The sequence below is a fragment of the Saccostrea cucullata genome, unplaced genomic scaffold (assembly GCF_032062105.1).
Source record: "Saccostrea cucullata isolate Sc308-1 unplaced genomic scaffold, CSIRO_AGI_Scuc_v1 ctg4189, whole genome shotgun sequence".
NCBI lineage: Eukaryota > Metazoa > Mollusca > Bivalvia > Ostreida > Ostreidae > Saccostrea > Saccostrea cuccullata.
In genome coordinates this window covers 55,866-74,101 of record NW_026918393.1, presented here as the reverse complement: position 1 = coordinate 74,101, position 18,236 = coordinate 55,866, and the positions used below count along the sequence as shown (strand labels likewise).

Genomic DNA, 18,236 nt, shown 5'->3' with positions numbered 1-18,236 from the left:
TCCTACGTTATACCAGTACGTATGTGTGATGTTGTGTAGATTCTAATCGTATGTCACATCTTACTTTACAATTTTTTAAGATGTACGCTATACGAATGTTCTAAAGTGACGACTTTTACATTCACTCCAGTGAACCCGCAAATACTGTAATCAGGGAAAAAATCTTAGTTTGACAAATGTTTCCGAGTCATTCCTTTTACATATACGCATCACCATGATTAAATTTTGACACCTTCGGTTTTCGCGCTTAAATCGTGTTGCTGTCATTGAGATAGCTGGTGCCGTTTTTCGTTAGCTCAATACTGCTCAAACTAAGACTACTGGTCTAATACTATTGGGAGACTAGCTGGTTAATATAATTTTAGAAATGTGAAGTCGTTGTAAATTAGCGTCAATAAGATGGTTAAGGACGCTTAGTGTGAGAAAGGGAAGGTGTTTAATTAAGAAGGGTGCCGAACCACAACCAACCCTAGAAAAATTATCGCGGATAAAATTGGATTCTTCAAGAAAATATTTAACCCGCCCGAGATTAGCTCGTAGTCTATCATGTCTAATTTAGTCGAACTTTATTGCTGCGTTGCATAACTCTTGGGCTTCTGCATCCCAGTGGCAGTGAGATTTTTCAAACTTTTTATACTCATTACGTCTTCTTTCTGTGCTGTTTTGCAATTTTCGTTAATTAAAGGACACTAATCCATCGATAAATTCATGAATATGACGACCATAAAAGTATCTGGAAACAGATTTGAGCCTGTTCTTTTAGTGCATATTACAGGAATTTACACCCTACGAAGATTAACAAAACGAAGAATGCAATAGTTATTTTATTGTCTTTGCTGCTTCTTTCTTTATCAAATCACAATGTCCTACGTAGCTTTCTCACGATTCTATGGTTATGTGGGTACCTTCGGATTCAGATTCATGATTCTTAGGGAAGTGTCTGACACTTCATAGTCAAATGACTTAATGGCTCTTTCATTGTAAAGTGACACATATTGTTTTCCATTAGAGCAGCCCGAATTCCTGGTGGTTTAACTAATGTATGAAAATAGTTTTTAAAAAGGAAAGGGGTACACCACTGAATTTTAGATCGATGACATGTGTCCTCTACAAAAATTTGAATTTTTTAATTAAAATTTGTATATGACAATTACAAATTTTAATTGAAAAATTCAAATTTTTGTAGAGGACACATGTATGTACATATTTGAACCACTGCGCTATTGGCAATTGTATATAAAAATTATTTATGCTTGGTCATTTGGTCAATATTTCATTTCCATGAATTATTGGCATATTGGTTGTTTGGTCTATTTTGCCAAATAGTCATCTCATGACAATATTCCTGGGCGTCAAGTGCGTTATTGCGCAGCTGAGGAAAGGGATCTCGCTGCAAATCTCGCGAGAGTATAAGTGCAAACATTTGTAGCAACGTGACAAAACTAATCTCCCTCCGTGCAATGTCGGATGCTCTTGTGTTGAAATCAATTTCTTCAAAACAATTTCCTTCCATAGTTTGCCCATTCAACAAAAGCAAAGATTGATAGAACTTTTTATTATCCATTTTTCATAATTCACGGTGCGATCTCGTCAATCTCTCGCAGCCAGGCCTTATAAGGATTTTCTCACTTGTACTAGGTTTTATGTATAATTGGAAAAAGTCAGGATAATAATTTTATCATTTACAGTCTGGCTGTTTGTTCCCTTAGAAAAAAAACAACGTTTCTCTATAATGATTATATTGATGGAATGAAGCAGGGTGTTCCCAAAGCCAATCTGAATATACAAGTGTCATGAAAGATTTTTGATAATCTATTATGAAGGTGTAAAATTTCATCGGATTTTATACGATAATTGACCAATGTCACTTGTTCTCGCATACGATATACGAGTACCGTCTGCAGATGTTGCATCAAATTTGTGGCGGGAAATGTTAACATTTTTCTTGTTCATATACAAAGTTAATCAATTGTTTACCCTATAGTCATTTTAACTGGTCCTTTTAAAATAAACGACAGGTTGACATGTTTAACGAGTGTTGTATTTTAACACACTCTGCTCATCTGATTAATATTTAATGGCTTGTTTGAAGATGAATCGTTATTTAAAATTGGTCTTATTGAAAGAAAACTCCATAACATGTCGTATTCGGACACAAATAAGAATTAACATTACAATATTGGACTTAAAAAGACTAGAGCGTATATAATTTGTTTTAAAAAATCTTAAGTGTCAAATTATTTTAGCTATAAAATTAATTTATCGCCAGTCAAATCTGTTAATAATTAATGAACACAATCGTGTTATTTTGCGTAAACTTTACAATAAAGAAATGGTATAAAATAGTTATGATTGCAATACTAAAAAACAAAACAAGGGAAATTCGTTGAATATTTTCTTAAGTTGCATACGTAGAAAAATACATGTATATACGCTTAATATATCTTTAATATTTATTATTTTATATTTAAACTACACATTTATATCCTATTGTCTTGATATCCTAAGTGTGCAAGAGTAGTATAAAAGATTACAATTCAAATTTATATACATTAAACAGTCATTGAATGTCGATATATCACTCAAATCCGTAAGGATTTCTTTTGTGTATACAGCAGGCCAGGTTTGTCAAAAGTTTTCTATTCGGATTTTCGGCGACCCAAACAAAGTCCTAGTTTTCTGGTGGCATCTAGCGGATCACAATGAGGGCTCGCGTGGTCCTCTATTATACTAGCCGTAATTTATATAAATATTGAAAGAATTTATCACTAGAATATAGACAGGTTAAAAATCGTTAAAAAACAACAATCTTTTACAAAGCAAGGTCTTTAACTCTCCTTCTTTTTCATTAAATTCGGATTGACATATCTACCATTACGTAGTCTTTGTTGAAAAATGATTTTTCAATGAGTCAGTGGAATGTTCGCTTTAATAAGCATTAGAGCAATAATTTTAAATGCAAAAAGAAAACAATAAACAAAATTTCTGTAGGTTTCAAGTCCGGGGTAATCTTTGTTTAAATACGTATATATAAAATCCTCATATTATTGAAATAAATAGAGTAGAGTTTATTATCTGATTCTGTACCTCATAAATATTAATTTTTTTTTTCTCCCTTATCCTTTCACTAGAGATACATGTAGACTATTTGTTAGTGTAAAAGTTTTTTTTAACGAAAGTATCAATTTTATTAAATTCAGTCCACTCAGGGTACCCCTAATTTTTTTTTTTTTTTTTGGATCTTGATATTGTCTAATAATGTAGATAAAAGCATTTATATAATTCATGTATCTTTCCTTATCTTAAACAAAAAAAGAAATACAATTCACATATGTGATAAATACATTATATGTTGGAAAAAAAAGTGCTGAACTATATTGAAGAATAAATGTGAGTACGTCATTTAAGTACTGAGTAAATTGGATGGAAAAGTGATGAATGAGAGAAAGAATATGCATACATGTATATATGTACACATTTATTAATGCCTCTATTTTTATCTTTCTCTATCTCTTTCTTTCTTAAAATTTACGTTAAAATCATCGATTACTCTAATTAGAACATATATAAAATGGAAGAAATTTATTGTTTGATCTTTGTACTTGCCTGTATTTCTTGCTTGTCATGTTCAAATAATATATGGTTTAAACTAAATTTATTTACAAATGAAAGTTTTGTTAATCATTTATCCGAGGTTACTCTTAGATGTTTTTTCGTCGATTACGTTAAACCCAAACGAATAACATATTGTTCAAAGACTTTTTACGAATAAACGCTTTATTCGGATGTATTTTCTTATAAAAATTTCTTGCAAAGGAGAAAATTACTTTGATGATGATATGTACGTTTTCAATTATTTGTGTTACATTTTCCTTTCTGTAGTAAAACCTACCCAAACATTCCACATTAGGAAAACGCGCAACCCTTAAAATCTAAATTTATTTTCTGACTGGAATCACGTTGTTCTGATACCAAAATTACTCATATTCATTCGCACACTCTTTTAAAAAAAATACCAGTGGGTAACAGGCCAGACACTTAATTTTGTAAAATAGAAACAACGCACAACTAAATGTCAGAAAGATTTGGTTAACTTTCAATTAATTTTACTTCCGTTTATCTTTAAATTTGAGATTTTTAATTGTAAATTAATGGTCATTAAGTTAAAATGACAAGTATACTAGTAACCCCTTATGTAAGCAAATTATTTTTTCTCTGTCTTTTGTGGTATGTGCTACATCAGATAATATATGAATATTAGATAGACTACAAATCAGAAATTTCAGTGTAAGAATTAAGTACACGCAGACCACATAAAAAGCGCTGATGGTACCCTAGGTAATGAGAATCTCATATGTAAAACTCAGTGTGTCAATGTTTGCAAAATTATCAACATGAAACCATGATTATACCCCTCGCTTGAAAACGGAGGGTATACTATATTGTGATCTGGATGTCCGTCCGTTTGTTCGTCCGTTTGCTACGCTTTGGGGTACCCATCTCTTATCCACAACTCCGCAATGAAATTTAATGAGACTTTCACAGACTTTTTTTGCATAATGCTATTGCACACCTCCTATTTTACTTCTGGATCGGACACATATTTTTGGTTTACTATAGCAAAACATAGGTATACTACTATACTTCCATTCTTTCTATAAAATTGATGGGTACCCATCTCTTATCCGCAACACCTCTTATACCAATGAATAAATTTAATGATACTTTATTACATAATGCCATTGTGCACCTCCTATTTTACTTTTTGATCGGACACTAAATTATTTCAGGACTCCCAGAGCAAAACATGTACTTTGTCCTTATAATCATGTTGGAGGCGGGGATATCTTTGAATAAGCTCAGTGCTCACAGTACATGATTTTATTTTAGAATAATTTGTATGCTGATAGTTTAGTGAGATTAAAGCAATGTTAAACACCCTCCTGTGGCTCAACACAATTATTTAGTTTTCTTTAGCTATATTAATTATTAACAAGTAGTTTTTTTAGGTGGCGGATGAACGATATATGCCTAATTTGGGCCTGTAGTATGAACTGCAGTAAAACAGACAAAAGGCTAAGCGCTTCACATATGACACGGACATATTGGAGGATAAATAAATTCTACGTTGCCCTACGACTGTCATTTTTCCACGACATGTGTGCAAGCTTATCAATACTTTGTTTTTCACCTGTCGATTTGGTTCTAGTCGCCCGTCCTCTTATCGGAAGGTTTTGTTGGATAGACAAGAGTAGCCAGCGTATCGAACCGTCACGATCCTTTACTTATTTTACGACAAACGCAATCTGGGATTCTGTTAAACCACTCGTATCTTATCGTATTTTATCGTTATACTGTGTGACTATTTGTGCACGCGACATACGTAAACTTGCAGATGACAACACTCTCAAAAGATTTCGTTGTTGATGGGAACATTTTAAGTTTGTGTATCTGTCACCGGCGAACATTGAAATTTTGATAAATCTTGAGGGTGTCGTTAATCTCTTATGCAAGTGATACAACATTAAAACATAATTTCTGAAAATAAATACTGTTTAAAAGGGCGCGTGTTATTCTTAACACTCGGTTAATTCATTTCGAGGACGATGGGATATTTTTCTCTTTTTTTAAGTCAAAATGAAACTGAATTTTAAACGATGTTGAATAATGATGAATACTAAAATATGGTCGCGTTAAACGCCAATTTCAGTTCAGCGTCTTTTGATTGGATAAAACCTTAGACTTTTTGCCTATTTCAAAAACGTATCAATCCGTTTGACATTACATTTATAATACATACAATTTGAAGGAATTTTTGAAGGAAATTAATGATTGAAAATTTTAAATCATCAAAAATAAATTTCATAGTTACCCAAATGATTTTGGTATATACTGGGTTGGAACAGATTACTTTTTATATAAACCGCTTCGCGAGTTATAAAGCGTCAACTGCTCCAACCAAGGTTATACCAGTAACACTTGGGAAGCTGTTAAATTCATTCCTAAATGAATACCCCTGTTTGGTGATAATATATATAGCGTTAAAATAAGACAAAGCAGTGAAAATGTTTAGATAAATCAGGTACAAAACATACAATTTTCATAATTTGATAATTTCTTAGTGATAGTGCATATTCCATACGTATATGTTGGACCACAGGAGTCTGAAGTTCTTATCTTCAAAAAAAAAAAAATGGAAAAAATATGTCCAATGATAAAGATGAACTGTCAAGGTGGGAAAAGGGTCATGAACGGCCCGAAGACGTCAAGCAGAATGGATTTTTTTAACTTGAGGTATCAATGATTTCTAATATATTTTTTATTACATGTATGTTATTTTTTTTTTATGCTATGTCTCGGTTTCAATTTTAAATATTAATTTACACTGCTAAAAACTTCAGACTCCTGTGGTTGGGCAAGCTATGCTTTTGGTTAAGATACATTTGTTAAAAAATCTTCGAAATGAAATGAGACTATGCAATCGATAGAAGAAAAAAAACTAGCATGGAAAATTAAACGCCCAATAGGCAGAACCTTTTTCAGCAATATGAGATGTTTGTCACCTATTTTCTATACAGAGTTACAATATACATGTGTTCCCGGAAACTATCTTAATTTTACCTGGCTGGAACCAATAGGAGCAATTCATCGATTTGATACGTATCAGTAACAAAGTCATTATACAAAACCCCTGCATTATTTTTAAAGTAGGCGTATATTGTTCATGTTCGTGCGATTTACAAGATATTGAAGCTATTTGATATCTTAGGGAACTTACTTTGCATATTTCTTCTAATTAAATATTGCTAGCGTTTATATTTTAATAAACGAAATTAAAACCATATATTGAGTAAGTATAGATACACGCAGATATAATTAGTTGTCTATCTATTATCTTTAAGTGGAGTTAAAAAAAAAATAAAAAAAAACTTCATCGCATTTTTGAATGCACATTTTGTTTCATATTAAATGACAGATTATCAAATACTACATATTTCAATTACCAGCATTGATTATTAACCTTTTCAGAGTTACAGATTATTTGCTGGTTGTAAGGTTTGTAGTCAATCTATGTGTTATAAAGCAGTAAACAAGGACTTTAACAGAATGAATAATTGATGTGTAATTTAACATCAATAGTGTAATCAATGAACATATCTGTCTCTACATATGATATCAGAATTTCTCTAATAAAAATAAATTCCAGCGTTGGGAGGTGTAGATAAGATTTAACTATGAATTATTGATAATACGAGAAATCCAAAGGAAAAAAAGGTTAAAAAAAACTCTTTTCCTTATAAAACTCATAATTATCTTTTCATGCTAGTGCGTTTGCCACATGCCGCCGAATCTCTCGTTTCATGCATATCGGCGCGGTTTTTGTGTCAAATAGTTCCAAATATACAACCCATATAATTAGCATTTAGTACCAAGCTCTCAATCAGAGTTCAGAATTCCGAAAACAGCAGATTGCATCTATACATAGAAGGAAATTCAAATCTTTAAAGCATTAAACGAATTACATTGCTTGATCATGATTTACTTGGTCCTTCGTCGCAACTTGACAAATTGTCATAACGAACATATCAAATATTTAAAATTGTAAATAATTGTCGTTAGAATTCGGCTTGTGTTCTCCTATCAACCCAATAAACTTTCAATTATTGAGAATGTTATATGATTTATTTTATATTTTTATCTTAAAAGCAGTTTGCAGAGAGTGTATTTTATGAATAATGAAAGAAATCTAGAGAAGATAACATTTTATTAACTTCCTATCATTCTAAACGAGGTCTTCGTCTCAATCAGATTATTTTAATAAAAACTCTAGGAAGATTTTAGCTTTAGAAACGCATACGTTGTATATATGTATATAAATTATAGAAATATTTTACATATATCAAAATGATATATATGTCCAATGGGTCGAATGTAAAGTATATGTACGTTTATATTATATCTATTTGCTGTTGTGGAAAACTATACAGATGTCACCATAATAAAATGTTTATTTACTTACTTATATGGATCGTTTAATATTAATTATACACGTAAACCTCCCCTATGTTAAGTACAATGAAATCAGATATGTATTATAATATTAGAATAGGGTTTCCCTTAAACTCCACTTTATTCATTTGAAAGTAAATATCTATCAGATGTTATTTCTTTTCTACACATATATTCATACGGCAAATTCATAATTTTCATCATTATTTCATAATAATATTTTACACATTATATTAATTTTCTCTCTTAAAAATATTCACAGACAGTGTTCTGTATGAATAAAAAGCTATGAAGTTAATGAATTTTTATTATTTTTTTAAACCCAATAAACATCTGATACATGCACAGATAAATATATCTGATACATGAACAGATACCTCTGATTGCAAACATTGAGGTAAAAACTGTAAAACGGGTCAAAAATCGTTTGTCCAAAAAAAGTTTATCAGATCATAAATATACCCCCTCCCAATTCTTGAAGAAACATATTTGAAAATATACAGTGATCGATTGGTGACATATTTTTACATATTTGCAAATAGTTTCATATTTAAAAAAAATCATTGAAAAAAAAATATTTTAGTAAAGTTAGAATTAATTCAAATCATGTATGAACAGTGTTACAACTTATCAAGCGAATGGAAAATAAGTTCTGAAATAAAATAGAACGTGTTCTTGGAAATGCACGATGTCTAACTAATTAATCAGCAGCAACAAAAACGAATTATCTCTGGGTTAGATTTCAGCTTAGTAGTTAAAATTTTCATCGAAAAATAAAATCATCATCTCTTAACATTTATTTACCTCAATATGCAATGATTCAACAATTTATTTTTTTAATAGAATTTTTCAAATTGTTCCCCTTCTATAGAATCAAATTATATAGTAAGGAGTTAGTAGTTTTGTTTACACATTGAACCATTAACCATCAACTTTTTTGCCATGACTCATTCTTCCCGATGTCAAGTCATGCTGCCAACTATAAGATGTTATACAATATTTTTATAAATCATTTAAATGTAATCTTTAAGCACTCAAACTATATAGGGTCAATTGGGAAAATTATGGAAACTATTTAAAGCAAATAAATTACTTGAGTGAGCGAAATGTCGTTAAGATTTTCCCCGTTTTTAACTGTAAAAATAATGGAAGCATTTTGGGGATAATGAAAAAGAATCATCATCAAAATATACATCATCCGGGACTCAAATGAGAGAAACCATTCGTATGGAAATAAGTTAATAATTCTAAGTTTACTGCATTGTCTAGTCTCGAAATGGTCGGAGGGGCGGAGTGATTTAATGGCACGGGGCCCTCTCAACCAATCAAAGTAAGATTTGTATGAGAGTTTTAGCACCTGTAACAATCTTCCGATTGCGCATGTGCTCTTACCTCCTTATGGAATTAAGCCGACAGAAAACAGACGCATGTTAACTTTTATTACAACTTTATCATTAGAATTTGCCCTGTTTGGACATAACTGCTTATTGCTTTTCTTATTCGATTATTTATTCAAATATTTTTTCTTTGCTTATTTCCTTGTGTTGTACGGAAAGGCTTGTTAAAGAGTAATCACATCTTTTCACTTTCATGAAACTTTGAAAATCAAAATATGGAACTAATTAATTCAAGTTCTGTGCGCTTAACTGAAGAGGATCACAGAAGTGCATTCAAAATTGTTCAGCCACGAAAATCAGGTAAAATAAACATTTTGTAAAACACTTTAATGACAATTCAGTTACATGTTCTTTTATAAATTATTTTGAATTATTTTATACAACACACCTTTTTGTGTTTCGACCTTTTACTAATTTCTCAAAAAACATGATTGTTGCATATGATTTAATATCAATTAATTTTTATGTTTTGTACGAACTTTTAATATAATTTTTATTTCCATCAACGATTTCTATCTAACAAACATTTATTTTATATTTTAATCGGACCAATCAAATTATTTTTGTTTGAAATGTGCAATGCAATATTTCTGTAAACTTGAATTTTATTCAATTAATTTTTCAGTTAATATAGGAATTATGAAAGAAATAATTTTCCTCGTATACCTCGACGGTGTGATAAATACATTATTAAACATCAATTTGCCTTTATAGTTCATTGTCATAAATATAAATGAACATTAAAAACACAAAAATAAATTGCTTTATTCATTTGAATATTTTTCTACTTTGCCAAAATCTGTTGCAGATTGATGCTTTGATTTTTTTTTTTTGTATAAGTACATTGTTAATCTTTTTCCTTTTTAAATCATACAATTAAAGAATAATCATTATAAAACAAAAGTAATTTTATATAGTTTAAAAGGATTTTATAAGTTAAAGATTAAAGTTGGTTTAGTGATGATAAATTATATAAACACTTTATTTACAATTCTTATATTTTCAATTATGGTCTTTAAATATTTTATAAATATAGCATTCTTTGGAAAATTAAAAACCAACAATTTACGATAAAAATTCCAGCTGATGATCAGTGCTCTTCCCCTTTAGAGGAGACAGCCTCGTTGTCTTCAACTGGAAATTATTGCCACCAACTTCAACGATCAGACAGTAGAGAATCTGAAGATTTAGCCCCAAAAGACACATCCCGCTTTAGCGCTTTTCGACCATGGCTTTGTGAACCCCCTACCCAAGCAACCGATCTCTCCGTAAAGAACAAAATGACGTCATCATCACAAAACAATTCACGGAAAAGTACGTATTTTGTTCTCATTAATATAGATTTTCGTTTTATTACATCATTAATCAACTACACTGTACATGTAGATATTTGATATAACTGAAACATTACTTAATTTGATTGTGCCTTAAATAAAATTATCTATATATTTTCTTTTCCTTTGTAGCATCAATAATTCCAGCGTTCTCTTTTGGCGCTTTGAAGGCTCCAAATATCAGCGATATTTACAGGTATCAAATGGCCCAGGCGATGTTCAGGGCGCCTTATAATGTGTTCCCTTACGGACAACCAGCGGTATGGTCAGATCCAAGATTTTACCGATTTTTAGGTCACGGAAAGGACATTCAGGTCTCCCTATTTAAGAACTTTATGAATGTGACCGAAGAAGGGGAGGTTTCAGGGTTTGAGAAAGGTTCTTTTGAGTGCGTAAAGTGTATGAAGCAATTCAGTACGCCACATGGACTAGAGGTACATGTTCGACGCTCTCATAGCGGAAGAAGACCTTATGCTTGTGACGTTTGTAGCAAGACTTTTGGACATTCTGTCAGTTTGACGCAACATAGAGCAGTGCATACACAAGAAAGAAGTTTTGTTTGTCAACAATGCGGAAAGAGCTTCAAGCGTTCTTCAACGTTGTCGACGCATCTCTTAATTCACAGTGACACACGCCCGTATCCTTGTCCGTATTGCGGCAAAAGGTTCCATCAAAAGTCCGATATGAAAAAACACACATACATACACACAGGTATGTTTAATGCTATTTTAATTTTACAGAATATGTATTTTTTTGAAATACAGATTCAAAAAATTACCTCGATATGTCGCATAACTCAATAGCTTGGGAGAGAATATAAAATTTTTAGCGTTTGAATAGAAATTAGATACAAGTAAAATAAATTCACATGAAAAATTGAGGTACAAAGAGAGCGGTCTTACTAGGAGTTTGTAACGGGACAGGGCACAAAAACTGATGAATATGTTCTTGACAATTTTTGTGATGTTTCTCTGTCACTTTATAACCACAGACACTCTGAAGAAGTTCACTTGTATAAACTAATTTGTCAATCAAATCCCCAATAAGCGCATAATTCTCCATATTTGTGGCTGATATTCAGAGAGCAGCCCTGTTTTTGTCTGGTCACCCGAAATCTCTTGGGTCATTAGATTTTCTGTACATGGTTGGTGAATAGCATTTAAGGAAAGCCAGAGATTGAAATGGTGGGAAGCTGAGAGCAGAATCCACGATGCCTTTGGGTCATATCTGTGTTAATAAATGGGTACTAATCTGATGATCAGAACACGAAAATTAATAAATTGTCCGAGATTTTTGACTAACCTTTTGAGTGTGCTTCGATTTTTTTTTTTTTTTTTTTTTTTTTTTTTTTTAAAATAAAATTTTGTATAAAAGATACTTATCTAATTGTAGATATTTTAGAAAAAGGATGTTGGATTTTTCAAGCATGTCTTTATGCAACAAAACACATAAATTCCAAAGAAATATTATTTGATTCTAGCATGCAGATAATATTTTTTAAACTATTTTAAATGAATAATAATGGAAAAAAATTCAGAAAAATCAATTTATGATTGATGATACTAAGAAAAATTGCTCTGCAGGCATGTTATATTCCTGTTTATTATATTGTTTATACCTAGCTTTCCTATACTGATACTGTTTTTTCAGTTGTGAAAATTAAATTAATTAATTCATTCATACAAATATCATAGATCCAAACAATATAACCTTTAATTTGATGCCAAGCGAAAAACTCATTGATATAACAGATGATTTTTATACTCATTTTATTGGTAACACAAAGGTGAACATTGATTGCTGGAATTCATGAAATATCATCTTCAATTATAATTTATAATATTATTTGAAATCGGTGACAGAATTTTACTATATATTTAATATATTAATTATTTATATAACCAAAGCGCACCCAAAAAGAATTATTTCTAATATATAATTTTATTATTTTTAATTTGTCTTTATTAGGAGAGAAACCTTACAAATGTAACCATTGCGGCAAAGCATTCAGTCAGTCCTCTAACCTGATCACTCACTGTCGAAAACACACAGGCTTCAAACCATTCTCATGTACAACATGTGGAAGAAGTTTTCAAAGAAAAGTAGATTTAAGGCGACATCACGAAACTCAGCATGTAGAGGAAATGACCTCATCTAATGAACTAGTGACGTCATCTACTATTGACGTTTCCAGCAGACAGGAAGAGAGTGCGATTTAGGACATACATGTATATTTTTATGCTTGACTGTTTTTGCTCAAATTTAAGATTTTATTTATTTAATGTTGTGAGTGTTCAGTATTAGCTTCATGCATTGGTGTGAGTTTTATCAGTTATACATATATATTGTAAATATTTGAAATTGTAACAATTTTCCTTAAATGCAAATCCATATTTGAATTTTACTGAACTTTATTCATTTGATGATAGTTATATTTTTGGTAGGGGGATATTCAAATATTGTTATCATTAACCTTTAGTCTTTCAGTGCTAATAAATATCGGTATGTTGGAACACGCCAATAAGATTTTATGCATATTTAATAAAGCTGCACAGTGCTACAAAATGACATGTGTGCTTGATTCATTGTGAAAATATTATGTCTGCGATTTTTTTCAGTAATATGAATATTGAAATACTTCAGAAAGGATATTTATTGAATTATTCAGTTTTAAAAAAGGCTTATATTAACTGTATTATATATTGAGAAACAAATAAATAATTAACTTTAATTGATGGTAACTCTAATAGGGGTAAGCCTTAGACCAAAATATCTGCAAAAAAAAAAAAAAACGCATTAAATAACATATCACATATATGAAAGAAAATGCTAATGATATCGTATAAAAAACGAAAAATTGCAATTATCGTGTAATACTTAAATTTTTATTGAAATTATGTGACATTTTCATTGATGTGTGCTTTCATGAAATGTGATGCAGTTAATTTTGGGGAAGAAAAGTTAATTATAATTTTTACCACTTTAAAATATGCATGAAGTTTTTCTCAATGAGCATTGTACGAATTTTCAATAAGGTGTCTCGTCTTTTTAAAATGAAATATGTTTAATATTTCTAAAACGAGTAGAAGAGGCATTCCTCAAAAATAATTCATTTTTCAAAACTTGAGATTAAAGTGTTGGTGCTTTAATAAATTTCCTCATAAAAGAGTTTGAGGTACACTACCACGCTATTGTGTTATATGTAAATACATGTACCTGAGAATGTAAAATCCTATATTTGATATCACTTGAAGTTGATACCATTGTTTTGGTAGTTATATTACACGTATTTACAGACAATTTGAAAACAGGTCAAAAATCACAAGATAACCATGATAATTATAAATATTTCTGTTATATTAAAAAGAAATACAATTTGAACTATTCGACAGCTAGTTCTAGAAAGAAAGTTTTGTTTCCTTTTTGCACAGAATAAGCTTTGGGGAGCGGGTCACATTGCTGCCCCTTACAATTTAAACTTCAAGTACCCCTTCAAATTTTTGCAGCGTTAGTTTTAGGTACACATAAATCTGTGTACCGCAATATTTAGGAAGACCTATCGAGCAGACCACTAATCTTAATTACTATGTTTAGAGGGATTATTCCTCGCGTAACAATGAGGCACGTGTCGAAAACACTACAGGTGGGAAAACATACCTGTTCAATATTACACAGGTAAAAAAATCCCTCGGGAATATTTCTCCACGACAATCGTTTTAAATCAAAAGAGAAACAAGGATTAAACGTTCGGTCTTACTGCAGATTTTCATTCTTGTCCTGTTTAAAAATCAATTGATGTTTTTTCAGGCAAGATGTTTTATATCATTTATTAAGAAAACAATGTTTTAGACATTACCTCTGTAGAAATTCTTAGCAAATAATTTCAAAACTGGGTAATGGTTCAAATATGCGAGCACAATCTGTGACTCATATTGTTCGTTTTAAACTATAAAGGTCTAATGAAACAGCAAATTCTAAATATCGACAGAATATACCCGTGTGGTTCAAATTGCCTTCCTTTCTCCCCATCTCAATAAGTATCTCCTTGCTTGCATCTACTTATTTGTTTGTTAATGATTAACTTAATATAAACATAAGCAACGAAAATACTCCTTAGTAATCATAAAAGGAGATAGAAAATGAAAGACTGAGTAGTAAACTTACTAAAAAAAAAAAGAAGATGCGCCTTTAGGATGATGCATGTCGCTTTTATACTTTTTTTTCCTGAAAAGCGTTAATGTCAAAATGATTTTACAATACTAGCTATCAAATAAAGGAAAGTATAATAAGCTGTTACAAATGAAAACATTGATTAAGCATTTTTTAGAATAATTGGTCCATTTGTAAAATATGTTTTCCAGCTTTTCGTAAAGATCGATATTATGTTACATTATCATATCATAATTGTGTTTTTGGTAACAATGTCACTACGTCCCCAACCCGGACTTGAAGTAACTCACGAAACCCAGTAAAGGTTTCCGTAATCTGTGTAAGGTCAAGAGACATGGGCTCTGATTACTATAGGTACCGGCTGTTGTTTTCTCACAAACTTAACGTTCACTAAGGGAAAGTCATCGATAGTACCTATACAAGCACACCTTATCTCAGTAAGAATAAAGTTTTCTTGATTTTGTGTACCTATAGTCCTCAGATTTCAAGGAGTAGATAGAATTCTTCTCATCTTGATGACCCTTGTATGAAAATATTCAAGTCATACTTTCAATTAAAACTTTTCTTTTCTCATCTATGTACGATAGGATGATAATCTTTTTTTAAAACGTGACAGATTGTACATGTTATTGTCTGTTGTCCTCTAAATGATTTCAAAATGAAAACATCTATTGTCACCGTAAAACGTATACGCATGTATTTATGAGATTTGTTTGTTAAAAGATTGCAGAAAAATTTATTTGTGAAAAGTACATCGTGCGTTTACCAATTGATTCTGAAGCTCATACGATAGACAAAGATGGTGCTCTATAGACAGTTCATAGAGACTCAAACCTCTGCAATTTTACCCGTCAGTCAGTGGAAGTCTCGTGGCTACAACTTTATGATTCCTTAAGCTCTTTCCTTCAGACGGAAGATGGGAGTCTGTGAGCAGAAACAAGCACCTGCAAGTTGTCTCGTTAGCTATTAAGGAATCTTTTCGTTGCCAAAATAACTCTGGGGAACAGTTATTTTATGAAATCGTCAGAAACCGTCAAAACCCGAACAACAAGTCATAAAAAATCTAGTCGTTATGAGTAATAACAACTTTAACTGGGACCAATCCTTTTGTTCTTTGTTCAGAGAAGCTTAGTGTACCATATGTGAATATTTATTATCAATTTTGCGTTGTAACATATATATGTCTTTTTTTTTATTACTTGTGGCATTTTTTGACAATGTCCTGCATAAACTTAGTCAAAGCCTTGGGTGCTTTCGAGCTTCTAGTACTAAAATAGTTGATACGAATGATATCGCTATACTTCGAAAAAACTTTGACTCACCTATTATTAAAAAAATCATAATAAGGTTATGCTAACAAAGTTCAAAAGAACATCTTAGTACGTATCATGAAAGTGAACGACTTTTATACCTACTTAATTTATGGACAATTTAGAATTTCAACATAAGCTTTTGATTTTAAGAATGATCATGAAATATTATGCTAGCTAGAAACAACCAAAAATAACATTGGACGAATTACAGTACAGAAGGGTAGATAATACATGTAAATAGGAGGTTGATACAAAATTACCACCTTGAAAAAAAACATACTGGAGTCATATTATTACTCCTATATGTATATGAAATACGGCATAGAAATAGTATAACTGTAACCAATCTTTGCTGCATACATGTATATTGCCATTAAGTGACAATATTCACGTAAGTTACTGCTTATAGGTAGTTTTCACATTACCAAACGAGCACTGGGTATAACGTATAGCCGTTAGGATTTTAAATCAATAGACTGCTTTCCCTTGTGGAGGTTCAATCAATTTACAGTCAGACCTGCATGTCCATGTCCACATCCTTGATTGACCGAGGCAAATAATGTTACAGTGCGTACATCAATTCAAATTTGAATAAATCTGGAATTCATCACGTTTGCCGTTGCTGCAAGCCCTCCCTTGGCATTAATGTCAGACCTCAAACGACAAATTTCCTTCCATTCCATACAACTTGATCAACTCTCAGTCGGATTTCTCATCCGACATCATAGCATCTGGGTTCATACGAGGTAAAATCATTCAGAGGAGTTTCTTTCTGGATACACATTGTACGTATCTGCATATGGCACAGTCTAAAAATGAAATGCAATGGATTCCTCCTCATACAATTTGCGTAGCATTTGAACGAATTTGAGGGTAAAAAAAGAACCCCGAACAACGAATTTAAGACATCTCTAAATTAAACTGCTTCTATAATTAATCAGACTTAATCAGGTTTGAATTGGAAATTGCACGCAAGTAGGAAAATCTCGCGAGACTTTCAATATTTTAAGCGGGACAGTGTTAATGTCCTCTGCACAATTAACAAGTGCAATGTTTCTATTACTAATTGAATTAAATCTAAGTTTCGTGTCAAAATCGTTGTTAACAAACTATGCTGATCCATAGTATTAGATACCTCTTCTGGCGTCACGCTATCAGCACGCTTTTCCTCCTTTTCAGTGGCAATATACGATTGTGTCACGAAGTCATAGCTAACTAATCTGAAAATCGCAAGAATGATGAGTCTCCAATGTTACAACAATGAGGTCTGGTACTATTTTATCGTGTCTACTCGAGGCATTAGGGAAATAAGTCTGTTTCAAGTGTTGGAATGTGTATATTTTTACAACAAATGTTTTCAGGAAAAATGGCATTGAGCATTAGCGTTGTGTAATCTTATAATGTATATACAATGTAAATGTATAGGAAATGGGAAAATTTCAAAAGCTTGTTTTTGTACAGAAAATATGAAGTTCTAGAAGCCCTCTCAACTAAATATAAAAATAAAGTTCGATACACTTAGATTTGCTTCTAGCTATACATTTGCCAGTGTTGCTTTTGCACAAATTATTCAGTACCCAAAGAGAGTCGTCCAGGTATACTTCTGGGCTTTGTCGCCGTGCCCCCCAAAAAATTCAACAATTTTAAATAAATTTGAAATAAACGATACGCCAAATAAGTATAATCCTAATCAATATATACCTCTGTTGAGATAGCAGGTACATGTACTTTTGGAACAATCCGCGTCGATCTTGTTAAAGAATGTGTGTAAACGTATAATTATACATGTACGTGTTGTTACCTGCATGTACATACTAGGATGGGATCACCATTAATAAACCCTGAACACAAACAACACATCATTACAAATCTAGAGAAATCAAATAATTCAAAGAAGTTTTGATTCATGTTTAACACTCAAGATTTGATATTTTAATAATTGTCTGCCATCTTTGATTACTCTGTGAACACTTTCTTGTGTGTCTTGTAGTTTTAACCTTAACCTTTTCCCG

General features: G+C 31.4%; 1 protein-coding gene across 1 annotated transcript; it reads left to right on the top strand.

Moving 5' to 3' along the window:
- Positions 1–9,219: 9,219 nt before the first annotated feature.
- LOC134264413 (zinc finger protein 93-like) lies at positions 9,220–13,648 on the top strand. Its single transcript, XM_062746708.1, has 4 exons — positions 9,220–9,707; positions 10,491–10,721; positions 10,874–11,452; positions 12,710–13,648. The coding sequence occupies exons 1-4, from the start codon at positions 9,623–9,625 to the stop codon at positions 12,958–12,960; spliced, it is 1,146 nt and encodes a 381-aa protein (XP_062602692.1). The 5' UTR covers positions 9,220–9,622; the 3' UTR covers positions 12,961–13,648.
- The last annotated feature ends 4,588 nt before the right edge of the window (positions 13,649–18,236 follow it).

Excerpts from the sequence above, each read along its gene's own strand:
- LOC134264413 (XM_062746708.1), top strand. The coding sequence starts at position 9,623 with ATGGAACTAATTAATTCAAGTTCTGTGCGCTTAACTGAAGAGGATCAC. Across the intron at positions 9,708-10,490 it reads TGTTCAGCCACGAAAATCAG|CTGATGATCAGTGCTCTTCC; the intron begins GTAAAATAAACA and ends TAAAAATTCCAG. Across the intron at positions 11,453-12,709 it reads ACACACATACATACACACAG|GAGAGAAACCTTACAAATGT; the intron begins GTATGTTTAATG and ends TGTCTTTATTAG.